The sequence below is a fragment of the Triplophysa rosa genome, linkage group LG23, assembly GCF_024868665.1.
Source record: "Triplophysa rosa linkage group LG23, Trosa_1v2, whole genome shotgun sequence".
Taxonomy (NCBI): domain Eukaryota; kingdom Metazoa; phylum Chordata; class Actinopteri; order Cypriniformes; family Nemacheilidae; genus Triplophysa; species Triplophysa rosa.
The window spans coordinates 7964768-7984703 of NC_079912.1; the positions used below are offsets into that span (position 1 = coordinate 7964768).

Sequence of the window (19936 nt, forward strand, 5' to 3'; positions counted from 1 at the left end):
ATGTCCATATTTTACCCAACCATAGGTGGTTCAAAGGCTACTAATGTCTTTATTCAAGTAATAACTTAATAGAGAATTGTAATGTAAATAGAGAAGAATGTAAATTTAACATTTCTTATCACTGTTTCTAATGTCTAGAGACTCTCTGTGTGAGTCTCTGTATGCTGTAAACCTGCTGTATGCCAAAAATGATATCTTCCTCTGAAAAAATCTGCGCCAGTAAAAAGGCGTCTGCTGTCGGCTCCTAATCCTCAGTGGTCCGGTGTCGACTAGGCAGAGAAACAAGAAATCTTTCTGTCGAGACAAATTTAGGGATGAAAGCACTTGATAAATGGCTCCACCAGCTCACAAAGTCAAGAATCCTGCTTTTCAAGAGCCTCCAATTTGTCAACGTGCAAAACTTCTTAAAATATTTAGGTTCCAAACTCAAGCAATGGAACTGGTTTAATTTATGAAGGTAGAAGCTTATTTCAGTCCAGCGCAGGAAATAATCATTGGAAGCTTGTCATTTTCTAACATCTAGGCTCTCTGTTAAAGGAATGGCAAGGCCGTGATAACCCGTCAGTATAATGAGATCACTCAATGGCTGTGTTTGAAACTGAAGGTAGCTGCTCAGCCAATGACATAACAAATCATTTTTTCAGTATAACTGTACAAGTAAACTGGTTTCAGATTGCCTTTCAAAGGTAGTGCTGCACAGTATTTAGGATACACGCAAAAAACATAAAATATACAATATGATTGTAAAAACAATGTTAGTAAAAATCAATGTAATTTTTTTTATATATTTCTAAATCAAAAATTATATAACCAACATATGTTACATTTTATTTTTTGTCCCCTGGGAAAACAAAGCATCATTCTCTCTCTGTCTCACCAGTTTCTCTGCTATCTGCAATGACCAACATTTTTGACTGTACATAACTATAAATTAAGTATAAAAATCTTTTTGCAAATGAATGTGATGCACGTTTGTGAGATTAATCTGCAGCAAAGATGTGAACACATTAAGTTATGCAAAGTCAATTTGATACATTTTTGCGTTAAAAAATGTCATATACAAGGGGGAGAGAGGTGGGTGTTGGGAAGACGAATTTAGAACTTATTATTCTTTTATGATGGGAGTGGTAAGAAAGTCTCTGTGGTTCTAAGCTTTCAAAACATAACATATATGTCTTTGTGCTTTCTCTTTTGTGCTCCACAACATGTAGATTTTGATGATGCAATATTGTACCCACCGGAGGGTCTGTGGGGGGGCAGAGTTTTAAGTATTCAAATCTTTAGTTTATGCAAACAAATGTAATATGCATACTGGTATATGCGTATTTACGATATTTCAATAACTTATCTGCTGCCATTTTCGTTCCAAAATCTGCCTGAAAATGTATTATACAGTAAGTAGTACACATTGCAATTTCAGGTACATCAAAACAGTTGCAGTTATACATCAAATCAATGCGCACAGAGATAATACAAAAGAAAGAAATGTCAAGTGTTTCTACAATCCTGACTGTACAACATAAACAGCAGTTACACAAGCCCACCGATTCGACATCACTTTATTTCCCACCTCCCGCTGAGGCCTCGCTGAGAAAATTAATAAACCATTGTTCCCCTCAATGGCATTTGTATGAGCAATTGCAGGTCCTGAATCAGTGCCAGTCTTTTCATCTGTCACTGTACTGTACAGCTGCCAACAATAAGAACAAACGCACTTCGTTCTGTGTCCACAATATTTTCGTTGTCGATAACGGTCAACTTCCTCAGGATATTCTGCTCTCTAAAAATATTCTTACACTATGTCCCATTTTTTTCTAACAAATGCAAGATGTAACTCACTGTTTCCTCAAGGTCACGCACTATTACTTCTGTGTAAACTGTGAAGGTAAACTAGAAAAAAAGTAGTTTGGGACTTCATTTTATTAGTCAGGAGAGTGATTGGATCATTTGAAGTGGGCGTTTCATTCTGGAATGGAGCCCGCTGATTGAAGGTGAAAACAATCGAATAGGTTGGAGAGGATGGGTTAAACGTATTAGGGGTTGTTGACATCACACGAAGAGAATAGTCATGTCTGAGGTGGAGAACGTTATTATGTGATGAAAGATGATTAATGAAACATTTTTCTTATAAATAATAATGTAAATCACTGATACATTCCTTTTTTAATAGCCTGTCCTCCTTCACATGCTTTTGAAAAATTAATTATTCGGCTTCTTCTGTGCTTCTTTGTTTCTCCCTTTTATGGCATGAAAAGTTCTTCTCTAATGATGTTTTTAGCAGTTTTTACCATGCAGTAAAAATATGCATGGACAATCTTGCGGATGGCTGGGTTTCAACAATAAGAAACTACTGGATATCTGAGACAGACTGTTTTAGAACGGCTTCAGGTGCTTTTGGTGAATATCATTTCAGAAGTTAGCTGAATGCTAATAGCCATCCCGTGTCTCATCTAATCTAAAAATAAAATGAAATTAAAAATATAATATAATAAAATAAAAAAAATAATAATATAAAATCTATCCAAAACCATGTTAACATATTCATGTCTCCTACACTATGTGTGCGGAGAACATGACAAATGTTTTATATCCTCACAGGGCTCATTTAACTTTTTCAAAACGTCTGAAATTAATACTACCCATCTGTGTAAAGTGTTCATCGTGTTCTACATCTGAATGTTTTTCGTCTCCCAAAAGAGAAATATTATGAAACCAGACATTCAATTGAGCAGTCTTTGTTTAGAAGACCACCCCGCTACCTCATCCTGAATGGTTTCCTGAGCGTCATGGCATATATTCATTGTAAAGTCCTTGAGATATCCACCTGAGACAACAGGAGCCAGTCTGGAGAAAAAAGCTAGAGGGAAACATTGAAGTTTTGTTTTGAGGGGATTTTAAATGTGAAACGCTGACATGTTTTATGAGCTGTGATGATTTGGCACGTCAGTACGGGAGCCAAGATTCCCATAAACTGCATTCTCCGATCACTATTGATATCACAACTCAAATTTTGACTTGATACAGGTTTTCCAAATGTAGCATTATATGTTAACAAGGTAACGTCCAGCGCTTTGATCATGGGATGTGTGTGATCTATTTTGGAGCATCTAAAAAAAAACATCTGTCATCTATTAGTAACTGGACTTAAGCAAAAGTATTTGGACAACCAACAGATAGCAATGACCTCTGTAAACGACAGTTATTACTCACCTATATTATCTTAAACTGTTGACTTAGATGCATTCAAGGACAAATGTTAGAAAGGTAGGACTTCTGTCACTTAACCAGGGTTTTTCCTGCATAGAAAAATTGGAGGCGGCCGCCTCCGTCAAATTTGCTATATAGCTATATTAGCTGGATTTTCAGGTGAATATTGTTAGTTTTTCATCCAAGTACCTTCAGTTTCTTAAATTAACGTGCCGTACATCATTGTATAATGTTTTAAGCTGTGCAGTTGGCTCGTTGAATCAGCGTTATACTGTACACAGCGAGTTCGCCAGTACGAACACACATTGCGATCAGAACGACTCTTAAACGAATGACTCTTTTGAACCGATTTGTTTAAACTGTTGTATTTTTTCAGTCACTAGCGAAAAAAAATTTTTTGTGAATCATTCAAAGCTCAGTCAACCACAAGAGAACACAGGATGTAAATAAGCTTCGCAAATTTAGTAAGACCGGTTAATTTAGTTAGCTATTGTGGGCTGAAAAGTTAGTCGAAAAGGATAAAAAGCTTTATTCGATTTAAAAACATTTCTGTTTGGATGAATAAAAGTAATGTTTTATAAAACTTAATGATTGTCATTTTCATCTAATTTTTATGTTTTAATGTGTGAAGTGTTTGGTTAAGCCACTTAAAGGTACAGTAGGCCTACATGTGCGTGTGTGTACAAGATCAGGATGGCACCACCTCCACCTTCTTTTGAATGAAAAAAGATTAAAAAAATTAAAAAACTTACTGAGATATAGATTTCTATATATATACACCGTGGGTCCCCTTACATTGAATTCACCATGTTCTTTCTACAGTAGCCCTAAACGGACAAACTTTCGTATGTACATTATCTCCTTTGGCAAAGAAGTGAAAACGTGACGACATCTTTGTCTCTATCAGCCACTGTAGTGCTACGAAGGGAGGGGAGGAATGAGCCGTTAGTTGCAATTCGCAACCTCACCACTAGATGCCATTAAATTTCATACACTAGACCTTTAAGGTGTGATGTAGCACACAGTATCTGCATCTGAAAGGGATCTATTTGTCAGTTATGGTGACCCAAAACCGAAATGTGACCACTGCATCCATCTGTAATTCGTGAACACACACACCCGGAGCATTGGGCATCTATCACTGCAGCGCCCTCGGGGAGCAAACGGGGGTTAGGTGCCTTGCTCTAGGTCAGTCGCTAACTGCTGGCCCTGGGCATCGAACCAGTGACCTTCTGATTACGAGTCCGACTCTCTAACCACTAGGCCAAAACTGAGTCATGTGAGCTTGACTTTCTATATATTATTGCAGTGAAGGTAACAACCAAAGAACAATAAACTATAGAAATTCTGAAGATGCCTTGAAACACCTTCTTCTGTTGGCCAACACTAATATATTACATCACGCGAGTGTTGCCTTGTCACTGGTGTCCATTATAAAAGAATAATGTCAATTCATCAGTGAAAACTGAGCAGCCTAATGTATTGTTTTTGGCAAGAGCTGAAATACAAACTCAGTTGTCTGAAAATACTTGTCGGCACATTTTTGTCCAAAAACAGATGCAGAATTATTTTTTTATGTTTTAGACATTATAAAATGCCATCACAGAAGGTCGGAGTAATACATAAGTGGGTTTATTTCATGGCATAACAGACATGCAAATCATTTTTCTGTTCATTTCCCTGGTTGGAAAAAGGTTTTGCGGGTTTGACCGCCGCTACCAATAGTAACTTACAATGTCTGAGGTAACTTTTGCCAAACCATCCACAGGCCAATTGCATCATTAATAATTTGTTCAAAGCAAAGCTCAAACACAACTGAACAAGGCAGTATATTGCGCTTGGCAAGGACACCCCTCCAAATTCCCCCTTCTTGCCCTCGGAATAGTTGAGAATACCTGGAAGTGTCCCTGTAAATACAGACGTCCACCAGTTCAAAATCTGACTGAAGTGTAGCACTCTAGAGGAATACTGTATGAGTCACTGATCCAAATGACTGTGTTTTTTTGTTTGTGTGTTATCTGAAATATGCAAGCAAAGAAATTAAGTATTTATTCTGTGCCAAATGTTCTTTGTAAGGTTTATGCATCAAGCTTGAGAAATGAATTGAGTCTCATCGAGCGCATCAGACTTGCTGCCGCTCATGTGGTCCTATAGTGTGTGTTATACATGTGGTTTAAATCTACAGCGTGATGTAAATGAGGTGTCTGGAGCATATACACACCAGAACTTCATGTCGTTCTGGTTCTGACGACAAGGTTAATATGTTCTCTGTTCAACTCATCATTTATCTGAAAATGATTTTAAAAAAAAACAGAATAAACGCAAAAACAGTATCATGCAAACTTAACGTTTGTCTCTATATCGCCATCTCTGTTTGAAAACAAAATTACAGGTTACTGTTCATGCTTATCTTTGTTTTGATGTTTTTAGGTACCTGCTCAATAACTTATTTTTGTTTCTTTTTAACAAAAACAATACCGATTACAGCTTAATACGTCATTTTTTTCACAGCTTGCACCATCCACTCTATTTGCAAAATTATGAGAGCTACATGGTCATTATTCATATCGTATTAAGTTTAAAAACCCAGTTTACTTATCTATTAATATTTCAAAAAATATGGTGCAACGATGCATGTGAATTATGACACATAATTTGACTGTATTTTTTTACACTTTTCTCAGTGATATCTGCCAAGAAGCACATTTTATGTGTGACAAAATGTGATATTAGATATTGCAAAGATTTATCTTCATTTATCTAAGCTGTTATGTCTTCATGTTTTGTTTGTGCAGGTTCATCATGGGAGAGATCAATACGACAGTTGGGCTTTGAGAGGTGAGTTTTAAAGTAGAGATCTGGCAACAGAGGTGCTTTTGTACGCTTGCTTGTTGTGTTTTCATTGGAGGCTTTGAAGTCTTGATTTTATGACCATTCTGGATGTGGGTCAGAATGATTATCTATTAGTGCCTAGAGAAAACTGAATATAGTTAATAGAATGTAACTGAATATTATGTAAACTAATTGAAACGGGATCAAGGCAGGTCTGTCTGTTCCTCCTTGCATATTATGACAGAAAGATTAAAGATGATTAATTTTCATAAAAGGTTTAAGGAAGAAAAATAATATATTGGTTTTGTCGTCCAACCACTGTATTTAATGCAGTTCATCAACTAAACTTTCAAAGTAGTAAAACAGAGTTCTAATATATCAGAAACTTAAGTGCCTGGATACTCTGTATTGTATAGCTTCCCTTACAAAAAATAAGTATAATTGAAAAACATTTTATTACGTAAAGTTCGAGTATATTTTTAGGTAGACTTTATGTACTAGTAGTATAGGCCTACTTGTAAGTGTACTATTTTAATACTACCAAAGGTTAATACAAACCTTTTTAGTTTGAAAGTATACTTTTTGGGGGGGGGGGTTTCAGCATGTACAAGTTGCTATAACCTAGACACATTAATTATGTGAATAGACCAATTGACTTGGTTGGCACTGGACAAAGGCACCAGTCATCAGGACATAGTGGGTGGCATCATTTCTGTAAGTTCCTCTCTTCTTTTTCATCTTTATAATCATGTTTGCGTGCAAACACATTATGTGCCTTGTAAGCTGCTTTTGGTGTTGGGCCTCCATGGCTTCTTTGAGTGCCTGGAGTCTGAGTACTGTAATGGCGGCGGTCTGGGCGACTCCTGTTGGGTGGTGGTCTGGGAAGGCAGGTGACTGATGCTGATGAATGCTAATCAGACAGCAGCTACTGCGCTGGCCGAGAAAAGATGGCGTCAGTTTGCATGCTGCAGACGTTGGCTGCGGTCCACCTGATGATGGACTACAAACAAACTAGTGTGTTGAGGGAAAGAGCATTTGGTTAACGTCTGTCATACATGTGAGTGTTTCCTCAACTACTGGCACATTCATGTCCCTGTGGATTTTTATTTAGACTAACACATCTCAACTTTTTACAGTAACTTTTGTTAGGTCATATTAAAACATATTCTGTTTTTGTTACTCGTAGTTGACCACAGCATTATTCTGTTCTTTTTTAAATCAATACAGCCATAAAAAATATGTAAAAAATGCTCTACAAATGTTTACTACTGTTATGCAGAAAAACTAATTTTATTTATTTATTGTAAAAATGTGCTTAAAATAAATACCGTGATATGGGTGAAATATAATATATATAAATAATATAAATGTTGGTTAAAAACATTAAGCTTTTTCAATCATTTTTGGTACTTTTTAAATACCTTCAATGTTCAGATTTCATTCATGCCTATCTTGACCCGACTTTTGGTCTTGAAAATATCAGTGATTAAAATATTAATTATTAGATTTCATAAACAAAATAAACGATAAACAAAATCCTAATCCATTTTAATGGTGTGCTTCAGTCAATCAATGTATGCAAAAATGACCTTACTGTCAGTTTTTTAATAGTTAGTATACTTGAAGACAACACGTAAAGAGTATACATTATGTAAGATAATATAAATAAGTGTTATGTAAAAAACAATTAGAAAATTCATGATTTTTATTTTTGAAAATAATCACATTAGCTTTAAATCTGTGGAATTATGCAAAAAAATTTAGAAATATGTTTTAATGGTTAATCATTCAAGATTTGGTGGAAATGCTATTGTAGAAAAAAATCAAGAAATTATCGTAATGCATGTAAACACTGTTATACATTTCTGTAATAGGCAAAATTAAACCAGCAGGATTTGATAAAAACACACAGACACAGGACCAAAAGTGACCATCACTGAACCACACATTAGTATGTAGTAATGCTCATGTGTGCTAACCTGGCAGACTGTTATATCCTTGGCTTGCACAAAAACGGCAATTCTCAGAATTACAGTGAAAGTGATTTAATGTTTCAAACCCAGCAGTTGCATTTCATTGGCACAGTTGTCTAGCTCAGTCCCATTGTGACAGATCAAAAACTAAGACCATCTGAACAATGATTGTCTGCTCACAACAGCTGGAAGTGCTTAAAACGTGTGTTAGTCATGATTTGTATGATGTTAGTGACAGACATCTGTAATTTACCTGACTGGAGGAAAAGCAGAGTATGGTCATCTAGCACAAACCACATGTGCTGTGATGAAGTACCCAGAACCAGATTACATAATAATGCCTTATACAGCTCTTGAGGTGTCTGCCATTAGATATGTATGTCATATTTCTCAAACACTGGGTCTAGTTACTACTACTGTGCACCAAAATATAAAAAATATAGGGGTTAGATTCCAATTTTTAGGCCAGTAAGTACCCTTCAATCACCTGGGATCTGCTTAGACGATGTAAAAATAAGCTCAATGAATTATTATTAAATATGAATATAATTATTATATTACTTATGTCTAGGTGTTTACATTTAAAGTCCTCAGCTCCCTCAAACGAATTCAGCTCCGAAGAAAACATTGATACAAAAAAATTTGAATATAAAGAATGTTTAAAAAAATCAAGAAAAAAAGTCATGTATGCTATAAAAGCTATAGTTCAAACTAGCAATCAAATCTTGTAAATGTTCATCAAAAATGAAATAACATGATTTGGGTTATATTTTTATGTACAGGTATGCTCACGTGCATATAAATCATGGTTTGCTGTTCAGCTTATAGCAGCACTTTTCAATTCTTGCATTAAGGTCTATGGAGTATTGTCCACATTTAATCAGTTTCCTCCTATTTAACAGTCAGATTCTTGTAAGCCGGATTTCGACCCCAAACAAGGTTTTGTTTAGCCTTACTTATGCGATTTCTAAGAAACACTCATGGCATAACCGAGGCTGCAACAAAGGTTTACATATTCCTACCGTCTGCTTCATTTTTTACCAATATAAATAATTTCAAACATTTTTAAATCATTGTTCCTTTGACATTCTCTGATATACCATATCACACCATGCTTCCTCCATGACTTCCCTGAGTAATTTATCACTAACATGGGCCTATGAGCCGTAAAATACACATAGTCATAGCAAACATGTCAAAATAATCCTTGTGTGTTTGCTGTATAAATTGGACTAACAGAGCATAAATCATAGGTGTTTTTCTTGAATCTGATGTGATTAAACCACAAGGGAGATTGCAACAGGCACTTCCTTATGAGCGCTGTTACTTGAACCCTGAATTGCACCACTGTGCGGTGTGTTACTGTTGGACAGGAGAGTACCAAAAGCATCTTTGGATGCTGCCTTCCCAGCATGCACTGCTCTCCTTTGGGTTCAGTCTTATTTTCAGTACAAATAATTAGGGTGTAATTACTGTCTGTGAGGTTTCTTCATTAGGGATCAGAAGGACGAGGCCTATATGTTTATGTTGAAATCCATACCTGCCAACATTACCAGTTATGCTTAAACCTCAATAGTCAGCAACAGGTCATTTATAGGAACAAATTAGCATGACTCAAGAAAGTGGAGAATGAAGTGTATGTGTGATTTACAGCTTCCTCTAAACATTCGGCCTTTTACTTTGCCCCTTCTGTTCACAGTGGTGGGCCGCTGTTGCCGATTTGCTGTTCTCGCTGACTCACTTAACAAACAGAAAGGTTAAATGATTGAGCCTCACAAGCAGCCGGCCTCCATTTTGTTCAGAGAAAAATGGGCTAAAGTTTACAGCTTTAATGGAGGTTCTAAACTCCTTTTAAGTGATTTGTAAACTGAGTATTTGCGGTGTCATGCTGTACATTCGTGCTGTACATTGTAGTTGTGTTTCCCAGCAAGATTTTGGTTTGCCATGTCATGTTGAGAATGAGAGTGGTCAGACATTATTTCAAATAATTAAATAATTAATAATAAAATAGCTGATATTCTTTATTCGGTCATTTCCTAAAGCCCAGTTACTCTCGAGTTCGACCTTAATATTTAGTTAAAATTGCAACTGAATCCTTTACACTTAGATTCATTTCTTTTACCTGGGATTGTACTGACTGATATCATTTTTAGTGCTATTCGTCATGCAGATTATAATCTTTTAGATTTTGGAAGAGCTGCATTTAAATGAAACCTAAATCGAGCTTAAAACGTGAAATTAAGTTAAAGGTCATTATAAAACACAAAGCATTTTAACATTTATTATGCAAGAATATATTTAGATATTTTTATGTATAACATTTGTGACACAGTCTGTGAAAGCCAGGCTAAAGTTTTCAAATGTAATTTTGATCAAGTGAGCTTCAAAGTTTGATTTTAACCATTAATTTCATTATGATCGTTGACATGACCTTACTCAGAAAGAAATTAAGAATTTAATGGGATATTTCAGAGGCAAAACAAAATTTACTCCGTGGCATCCTGACTGAATGTGACTTTCTTCTTGGAGAATAATGCAGTCGGAGTTATAATACCACGTATCCCTTTTCTTCCAAGCGGTAGAATGGGAGTGAAACGGGGACATTTTTTGAAGCTCCGAAAAGTGCATCCATCGATCAAAGAACTCCGTGGTGCTAACAAAGGTCTTCTGAAGCGATTCGATGCGTTTGTTTAAGAGAAATATCCATATCGACGGTGCTTAACGTTGATGTCAAGCTTCCGTTATCCCTCTGCTGCACGTGAAACAGAGGCTTTTTTCCGGCAAATGACGGTGACGAAAGCTCCCGCACAGAGGAGTCGGCATCCTATTGGAACAAAACGTAAAATGCCGCGTTCGTCACCAGAACTTACGACACGCCTGCGTCATTTGCCGGAAAAACAAGCCTCAGGTTCACACGCAGCCCAGGGATAACAGTATGGATAATTCTCTTGAACAAACGCATCGATTCGCTTCAGAAGACCTTTGTTAAGACCACAGAGCCATGTCAAGCGGTTCTTTGATCGATGGATATCCCTTTAAGGTTATTTTTCACAGAATGTTCTTTACATGAAGGATGATTTTGTGTCATTTGCGCAGCCACTAAAAATTTCCCCACTAACATTTTCTCAAAACTTAGTGTACTTGGTTGCCCTACAAAAACATTTGTTTCTTGATTTGCAAAAACATCATTCATCTAAAAACAATTCTGCTAAAATGCCCAAAACACATGTCTCTACTGAGCAAAATTATAGGAAAAATAGCCGTGCTCTTTTGAAATTTTAGACTCAGCGTTCTGCAGGGACAAGAAAACACCACAAGTATTGCAAATGACAAATCACAATATTTTTTTGTTCCCCACACATCTAAGGAACATGTTACTTTAGTTCAGTGTATTTGGAGATCTTGAGACCATTACTGGAATGACAGACATCTCTGGATGGCTGAAGTCTCTGGTTTGGATAGCAGTGTTGATTGGGGATGTTGCCTATGGCTGCAGATTCATCTTGAAACTCATGTGAGGCATCTAGAGCCCAGCATGGTGGAAATCAGACCCTGTTTGGATTTGTCGGGCAGTTTGAGAATTAAGCAGTATTACACCTTGTGATATGCATTAGTCGTGCTATTCTGTGCCTTATGATATTAAAATATGAAAACAGTCCTTTATATTAACCAGGCGAGTTTAGATTAGGCTACAGTCTGTGATTATCAACAGTTGGCCCCTTGTCTGTTTTTAAGTCTCAGTCTACTGCTGTTTATGATTGTCTCATACTATCCACAACATTTCACAACACAGTATGCTAAAAGCACTTTAATGAAAACCATTGCCGTAAACATCATAAAAGTAACGTATGATGTAATGCTTCATATGTGCTGTGTTTGGCCCATGCGGAGAGATGGCACATTTAAACCTGACGAAAGTCTTTTGTGCGGAAAATGACAGACATTTCCCATTACAGATCTTATTGAGAGATGAGATTGGATTATTCAACAACCAGATGGCCTGCTGGACCTTTGAAATGCGTTTAGTTAAGATTTCAGCACAATGCACTGAATGCACATCAATGTGAAGATCTGTCATGACGCTCACGACGGGTCTGTTTCCGGTGTTTTCTGTGCCTCCTGTGGACTGCGGTGTTGTAATTAACAGAAATGGAAATGTAATCTTTTTCATGTTCTGGACGAAAACATTTTTTCAGGACAAATATCTAAACATGCGTAAAACATGAAAAATTTACTTGACGCAATGTTGTTTCAAATGATGGAAGTTATTCCTATTCGTTTTACTTGTTTTTAAAATAACTTAGTTTAATTTTGTTTAATAATGCTTAAAGCAAGAAAAACTTAAATTAAAATTTAAAAAATTGTTTTTAAAATTAAAACAAAATTACATAATTTGAATGTTTCTCTTGTATATTGTTCTTAGTATATTCAGACTTTTTATTCTATAATACTACGAGGGAGTGATTTTTGCATTGTGTTTGAAAATACATTCAGTGAGATATAACCTTTAAATTTACAAGAAATGTTGTAGTATAAAAGTATAATTGTTATAAAAAACGTGTAAATTATATTTAAAATCCAATTTAAGAAAGCACAATGCTAAAGCTATTGCAGTTTAGTTTTATGTCATTTTGTGCACGCTGTTTGCCATCCCTAATGCATCAAAAAGTTTTGTGTCAGCAAGAATTTGCTATATTTGGGAAGGGCTATACATATAGTTTGTTTTCTGAAAACTCTTTCGCTTCAGTTTGTTTGGACAGTGCGCTGGAAGCAGCTGATCTTTGCTTCATTTCACTGGTATTTACGCATTGGAGCCTTGCCGCTCGCCCTGGGAAGGCGAAGGTAACATCTACCATTTGGCTTCGTTCCGCTCTCACAGATCCACCGGTCTGCTTGCTGACTCCTGCTGAGAACCTGGTGCGGTGTCAACCCACATTCCTCCTTTGTGTTCACCGAGGGTCATTAAAACAAAACTCGCTCTTTTCCCAAGATACAGTAAATGCGTTCTCTGTTTTTCTATCCTCCCCTCTAATCCATGAACATCAACAATGCAGTCTTCTTCAATCTAATGCAATTGCATAATTGTCAGTGCGGTGTGCAACATTGAAAGCAGAAGTTTATCTTCAACTGTGAAGTTCAGTGGGTTCCAATAATTCAATGCTTTTATCCAAATCAGTGCCATCTGTGGACCTCCACATTTTTGCTAGTCTGCTTAAGGTTTTTGCTTTACGAGCATTCTGAGATGAAAGAGCTCTTTAACCAACACTGTAAACTGTTTAGATACAACGAGACATCATTACAAAACTCATCTGTGCAGTGAGCCAATCACAGCACTTGAAGTTGTTTGCGTGTTAAACATAACCCCTGCAGCTTATTGGGTTTTATGAAGTAAATTGCGCACCCTTCAAAGCGAACACGTTAGAAACTTTGCTTTGAATGCCGTGATATTGCCCTAAGCACAAAGCAATTGTTTACGATGTTAAGACCTCAACAATGTGTGGCCACTAATCTACCACTAAAATGTGTGTAATCTTAGTAAATAATGTATAAAATGGTAGGCTACGATGTTTTTAATGAAGACCAAAGGAATCAAAAGCAATCTGTTCTTTAGGGTCTTTAGCCAACCCTGTACATTAGTTTTCAAGCCATCGTGGTGTAAGGCACGCTTTACTTTTTATTGCGATTTCTTCTTACTGTGTTCGGAGATGAACTCTGTCTGTTGTTACAGCTTTCGTCCGTTTTTAAGTCATATCGCACACAGCTGAATCATCTCTGCAGCTCTCCCACATGCTTCAGTTTTAAAAAAAGGATCACAATCTTGCACGAACGTATCTTAACCTCGGCCGTAAACCTTTAAAGATCTGAAAATTAGCGTCTTTACAGCTGAAAAGTGTTGAGTATGAAACAAGTGGTGTTTTGGTTTTCTTTCGGTGCTCTGAAGTGATATTGTCCTGAGGAGAGGAACGGTTGGTTTCATTAAAACTCATTCTAGTTTTCAGCTGCAAAGGGCCTTGGCTCGCTGGAGCATGGAAATGAGATCCAGACGCTCTAGCACTTTAAGTGAGGACACTGGGAATCGCAGGCTTTCATTGCACAAAAGAGTGTTTTTGTGTCTTTTAAAAGCCACCGAAGCTCAGTGTTGCTCTGAGAGCACTTGTTAAAGACAATTTCATCTTGAACGTTAGTTTGACTCGAGAGGCAGTCATGCGGTTATTCCCCCCTTTTATATACACCCTAATTTGTTATTTTTATCTCATTTTCTGCTTTCTTGTATCTTGTAAACTAAAGCTTTATAAGTTTTTATTCCCCCAAAAGAGTACGTGTTTATTTAAAGGTCCAGTGTATGAAATTTAGCGGCACTTAGCGGTAAGGTTGCGAATTGCAACTAACGGTTTGACAAAGGTCAAAGATGTTATCACGTTTTCTCTTCTTTGCCAAGGGAGGTAGTGTATTTGCGAAACACGCTCTGTAGAGCAGTTTGTCCGTTTAGGGCTACTGTAGAAACAACATGGTGAATTCTATGTAAGGGGACCTGTGGTGTATGTAGATAGAAATAGCTCATTCTAAGGTAATAAAAACATAACGCTTCATTATGTAAGGTCTTTACACACCTCTGAAGACAGTTATGCACATTATATTACATTTCTTTTAATAAAACCTCCAACAAATTATACACTGGACCTTTAAGGATCCAACAACTTTGGCCTAAACCAATGGCGTGACTTTGGGGCGGAGCTAACTGTTTGCTAAACAATATTAGATTAGTGTAGTGTTTGAAAACCTGTTTGAAAACAGTCCAGTTATATTTATAGTGACAATTGATACACCTAAAAGAACAAAATTGTACACGGCGCAGTATTATTGTCTCATATATGCAAAATGGTTCACATGCATCAATATGTTTTTTGTTTGTTTTGCTGTAGTGTGCGAGGTGCAGATGCTGGCAACGGCATCCGGGTGTTCATTCCTGACATTGGCATGTTCGTGTTGGGTCTGGTGACGTGGCTTCTGTGCCGCAGTCTGGAGAAGCAGCCGGTTAAGGACGTGTCACAGCACAACAGTGATTTTGAGCTGGACAACCAGGTGAGAAACCAAACCTTCGAATTTACCATTAAAACAATGCTGTCATGCTGACTTTGTTTTCCTCAATTAGATCAAGTATGAAATATCGTATTGTTTCAATACCTTGCTTACTAACTTAGTCACTGAGGGCTTGTGTGTATTTTACTGTATATTATATTCACCATAATAAAGGCAGGTATATAGTCGTGTAAAAGTAGAGTTTTATTTTATGTGTGTGTGTGTGTGTGTGTGTGTGTGTGTGTGTGTGTGTGTGTGTGCGTGTGTGTGCGTGTGTGTGCGTGTGTGTGTGTGTGTGTGTGTGTGTGTGTGTGTGTTTTAAAGATAGAGTTGAAGTTTTTTAGGTTAAATTTCACTGAGATAGAGTTGTATCTCATCACACCTCTATCAGTCATGTGTTGGCTCTGTCATCGAGACTTTCATCGAGCGGCTTTCCACACACACACCGAGCCAGAATCTTACAGTCCATCTTCCTCCTTCACTGCAGGAGACTTTTCACATCCAGATGAACTTAAAGGCCATAATAGCTACCAATTGTCCACTGTGGCTCTGAGAGAATAACAATATGAATCAATTTCTGTCTGGATGAACGCCAGCAAGAGATCACTTGTGCAAGTGTCATTTGGAGAAGTGACATGGAAAGCATTGTTTTACATACAGATAACACACTAGCGCTTCTTTTTACTTAAACTTGCACAGATAAACCAGTGAAGATTCATGTGGCATCATTTACTTTCAACAGACAAAATCATTTTCTCACATACTGGTCCTAAAAAAATAACAATGAAATTCCCCGTCAAAATGATGTGTGTGACCAGTTAATTGATTCAGATAGAATGAAAATATTTTAAAAGTATTGATTCCCACTAAGTGCTTGCTTTGAATTTGATCTTCTGGAATATAAGATCCTCTATCCTATGAAAACATCTTAGAAAAAAAACATTTCCGTCTCCACTCCGCCTGCTATTGTCTCACGTGTAATTAAAGAAATTGTACTTTGCAGACGTTGAACGTGATGCACGACGTGGCTAACCACAAGCTGGTGTGAAACTGTTTTTTCTGATGCTTATTTTCCTTCAGTTTTATTTTTTATTTGTGCTTTTTAGTGCGATATTCATGAAATACAGTTAAAATGAGCTTTGATAGCTAAGCGATCACATTTACTGTTTATTGAAATGTTTATTCATGTGCATCTGCCCTATACAGTACCTATGATCTGAATACAACATACAACAATACAACATGAATGAAATAAAACTAAAGTGCAATTTGAAAAAAATAATCAAATTAAAATGGAATAAAATGCACATTACAAACACACACAACATCAAATTACCAATATTGAAACTTTCCAAAATTTTTCAGTCGACTTGAGTATTTGGGCACACCATGTATGTACTGACTCCACGGTTCATATCAATGTTTTTTTCCCTCCTGCAACATGGACCTTCTTCTGCTTTCTACTTGTACTTGGCACGAAAATTACATTTAGTTGGCTCATCTCAACTAACTTTGCAACCAGGGCCTGTTTATCCATGTGACCTTGCTGTTTGATGTTAATCTGATGTGTACACGGCCACTCACAGACCACATGGTGCCTGCAGATTAAACACACCTCATGTTACTTGTTAAAGACCAACTGTGTTAAAGGTGAAGAAACCCTATAGACGTACATTGAAAGAGATATCTAAGCCATAATTATGGATGAGAATGTCATTGACTCTTGGAGATGAGCTTGGACCACACCTTAGCAACCATCCAGAACACCCTCTTAACCGCACATCAATGCTGTAAAACACTGCAAATTCTTAAATAATGTACTCATCCTTGTGTCATTTCAAACCTGTGTGACTTTCTTTTTTCTTCAGAACACAAAAGAAGATATTTTGAAGAATGTTGATAACCAAACAACGGCGGTACCCATTGACATCTATTGTATGAACACAAAACCAATGCTAGTCAATGGGTACTGCCGTTGTTCGGTTACCAATATTTAATGTTTGCATCCATGCAAGATGAATGTTTGGGTTATTATTTGTATTGCCACTTCGCATGCACCTAACGTTTCCAACTCTCACGTTTTCTCTTACTGTCTTTCACAATGGATTTGCATTCCAACACTTACGGTGGGTGGAAGTCATGTGTGTGTACTGTAGGTTCACATCTGGAATACATTTGCTGGTGTTGTTTTTTCGGTGGCTGTGCTTAAATTACCAACCCCCCGAACCTTTCAATTTCTTTTTTTCCTCACTCACTTTGTTTTCTTGCTGTACGTTTCTCTCTTTCTGACCCATTTTCTCACGTTTTCAAGTTTTGCTCTTTGCTGAGCAGATGCCCAGCTGTGGCCGGGCAGAGGTTTCTATATTGACATGTAAACAAGCAAACATGGGCGGATGGGAGGGTGGAGGTGTTCTGCTGAAGTTTACTGGCAGTGTAACGGTGGTAAAATGTTGGAATGCTCTCCCACATGTTCAGAACTTTATGGTTTGTGACACAAAGATAATTAAGAGAACGCTGTAAGTGTTTAAAGGTGTGTTTATATCAAGTCAAGTAGTTTTATTGTCATTATTCTTGTTCCAAAAGTTAAGAACAGGAAAGAGAACACAAAAACAACATGTCGGGGCAACTCTTGCTCAACTGGTAGAGTATTGTGCGAGCAATGCCAAAGTCATGGGTTACAGTTCTCATTGCACACTTTATTGCACTGAAGGTTGCTTTATATAAACACTTCTGCAAAATGTACTGTATGCATGTGAAAATAGAAATGTCAGTAAGAAACTACCGTAAGCAATAGATAATAAATAAAAGAATTTCTCATGGTGGTTGACCAGAATGAGTTTACAATGTCTACAAAGCGGAAAGGTTATATGTCTAATGAAACTAATACAGACATTATACACTAAATTTACACTTATTTTTAACATAAACATTAACATTTTTAACAACATAAACAAAGGTTATGAGTTCCAAACTTAACTCAGACCTCCATAAAGAATCAATAAGAGGCTTTAATCTAATTTAATACAATTAATATACAAAAAGATTCATATAAATTAATATTAATATAAAATTGAATATAAAATAAATTGTTATATTACTAGCCACTAGCCAGACCTAGCTCCAAACACAGACTGGAAGTTAGCTTCAGCTCAGGCGCATGTGTCCGATGAAACAATCAATACAGTAGGCCTATACGGTATATGTTGATATAATTATGTTGGTATAGTTTTTAGTTAGTCACAATGTTTGGCCAATATTGAAATCACAGTTATCTAAGATGATTGACTTTGAAAACAAATCATTTTGATCATTTGATTAAAAAAATTTTTTAAAGCATACTATTTAATGAATAATATAAACATAGTCAATAAAAATAAATTACATCCAAATAAATTAGATCAAATAGGTTGTTTACTGCAACAACCTCCTAAACATATTTTCAATGTTTTGATAATATGCATTCAACATATCTAGATTTTACATATACATGCATTTGGTATATGTAAAATGCACTTGCAAATGCATTTGCTTTTATCCAACTGTGGGGTGAAAGTGTACCGCTGTGAAGGAAAGAGTGCACTGTGCATTTATTTACATTTAGATTCATGCATTTAGCCAACACTTTTATTCAAAGTGACATACAGTGCACAGGCTATATATTTGATTAGTATGTGTGTTCGCTGGAAATCGAGCCCATGAGTTTTTGCACTGTTAATGCTGGTAACGCTAGTTACCTAGTTAACTAGTTATTTTATTTATACTTTCTCATTTATTTTCCAGTGCCGACTGGCCGATTAACTGTTCTACCAATATTTTTGCCTGTTGTTAATTAATAGCATTTATATATACAGTGTTTATATATACAGTGTATGTGTGTAATCGTATTGTGATTAAGGATGAATATGGCTTAAATTAAAAAATAAATCACAAATAATTAAAATCCACAACCATTTCCAATCAGTCAATCCAATAAATCGTATCGACTTCAGCAACATAAATAGCATCTGGCAACTTCATTGTTTTACTCCATAACTAAGTTCCTTAAATCACTTAAAGTACCTCATTTCTTGGCCTGTGACAGGGATGTTTTTTTGTCTTTTATTAAACGTTCTGATTCACCACTCACATGTGAATGCTCTGGAAACGCAAATAAACACCAGCACACCCTCCGTGTCTCATCAAAAGTGACTTGTTCTATCAATTCGTTTGCACAGCGAGAGATATTAAAAAGGTCACATGGTTTTTATCCTTCCTGAAGCTCTACCAGACCGTGTTTCTCTGTGACTTCGCTCATCAAGATGACCTCTTTAACGAAACTGCACAGAGCACTTATTCATTATGGCAATATGGCAAATATACTTGAGGGGAACACTGTCATTGGTTCCTGCAAATAAACAACTGATTCAGCCCAGCAGGGCTCATATTATTTCAATCTGGGTATATTTAATGCAGCAATGAGAGCCGCCCAGTGTTTAGAGGGTTCGACAAGCACAAAATCGACCTTAGCAATGGAAGAGAAACTGTGTTGAGATCAACAAGCCTCTTTTGATCAGTTGGCCGGCCTGTAATATGTCAATGTGAACCAGCAGAGAATGTCTGTTTGAGGAAATAACACTAATAACTTTCAGACTGAAGTCCTCACATGAAGCCAAATGTGTATTAAGTTCAGTTACGTTAATCCCAAACCACTTAAGCTGGAGTTTATTTATTCAGCGAGGAAAATCTTCAGGTGGCATCACTTCGTATGCCAATCCTCCATCCATAATGTGAGTTGCGTAGTCTTTTAATATCCAAAACAAGGCTTGACAAAACTTTTGCTTTTGTCAAGCATTTCTCACCGATTC

The 19936-nt window shown here is 36.6% G+C and overlaps 1 protein-coding gene across 1 annotated transcript in view; it reads left to right on the forward strand.

The window, feature by feature from the left end:
• The window catches only part of LOC130546988 (piezo-type mechanosensitive ion channel component 2), a 107492-nt gene that overhangs the window by 36862 nt on the left and 50694 nt on the right, over positions 1 to 19936 (forward strand). The window contains exons 4-5 of the mRNA XM_057322587.1: positions 6003 to 6045; positions 14936 to 15095. Of these exons, the coding sequence (XP_057178570.1) occupies positions 6003 to 6045; positions 14936 to 15095 (203 nt within the window). The remainder of the gene's footprint in view (positions 1 to 6002; positions 6046 to 14935; positions 15096 to 19936) is intronic.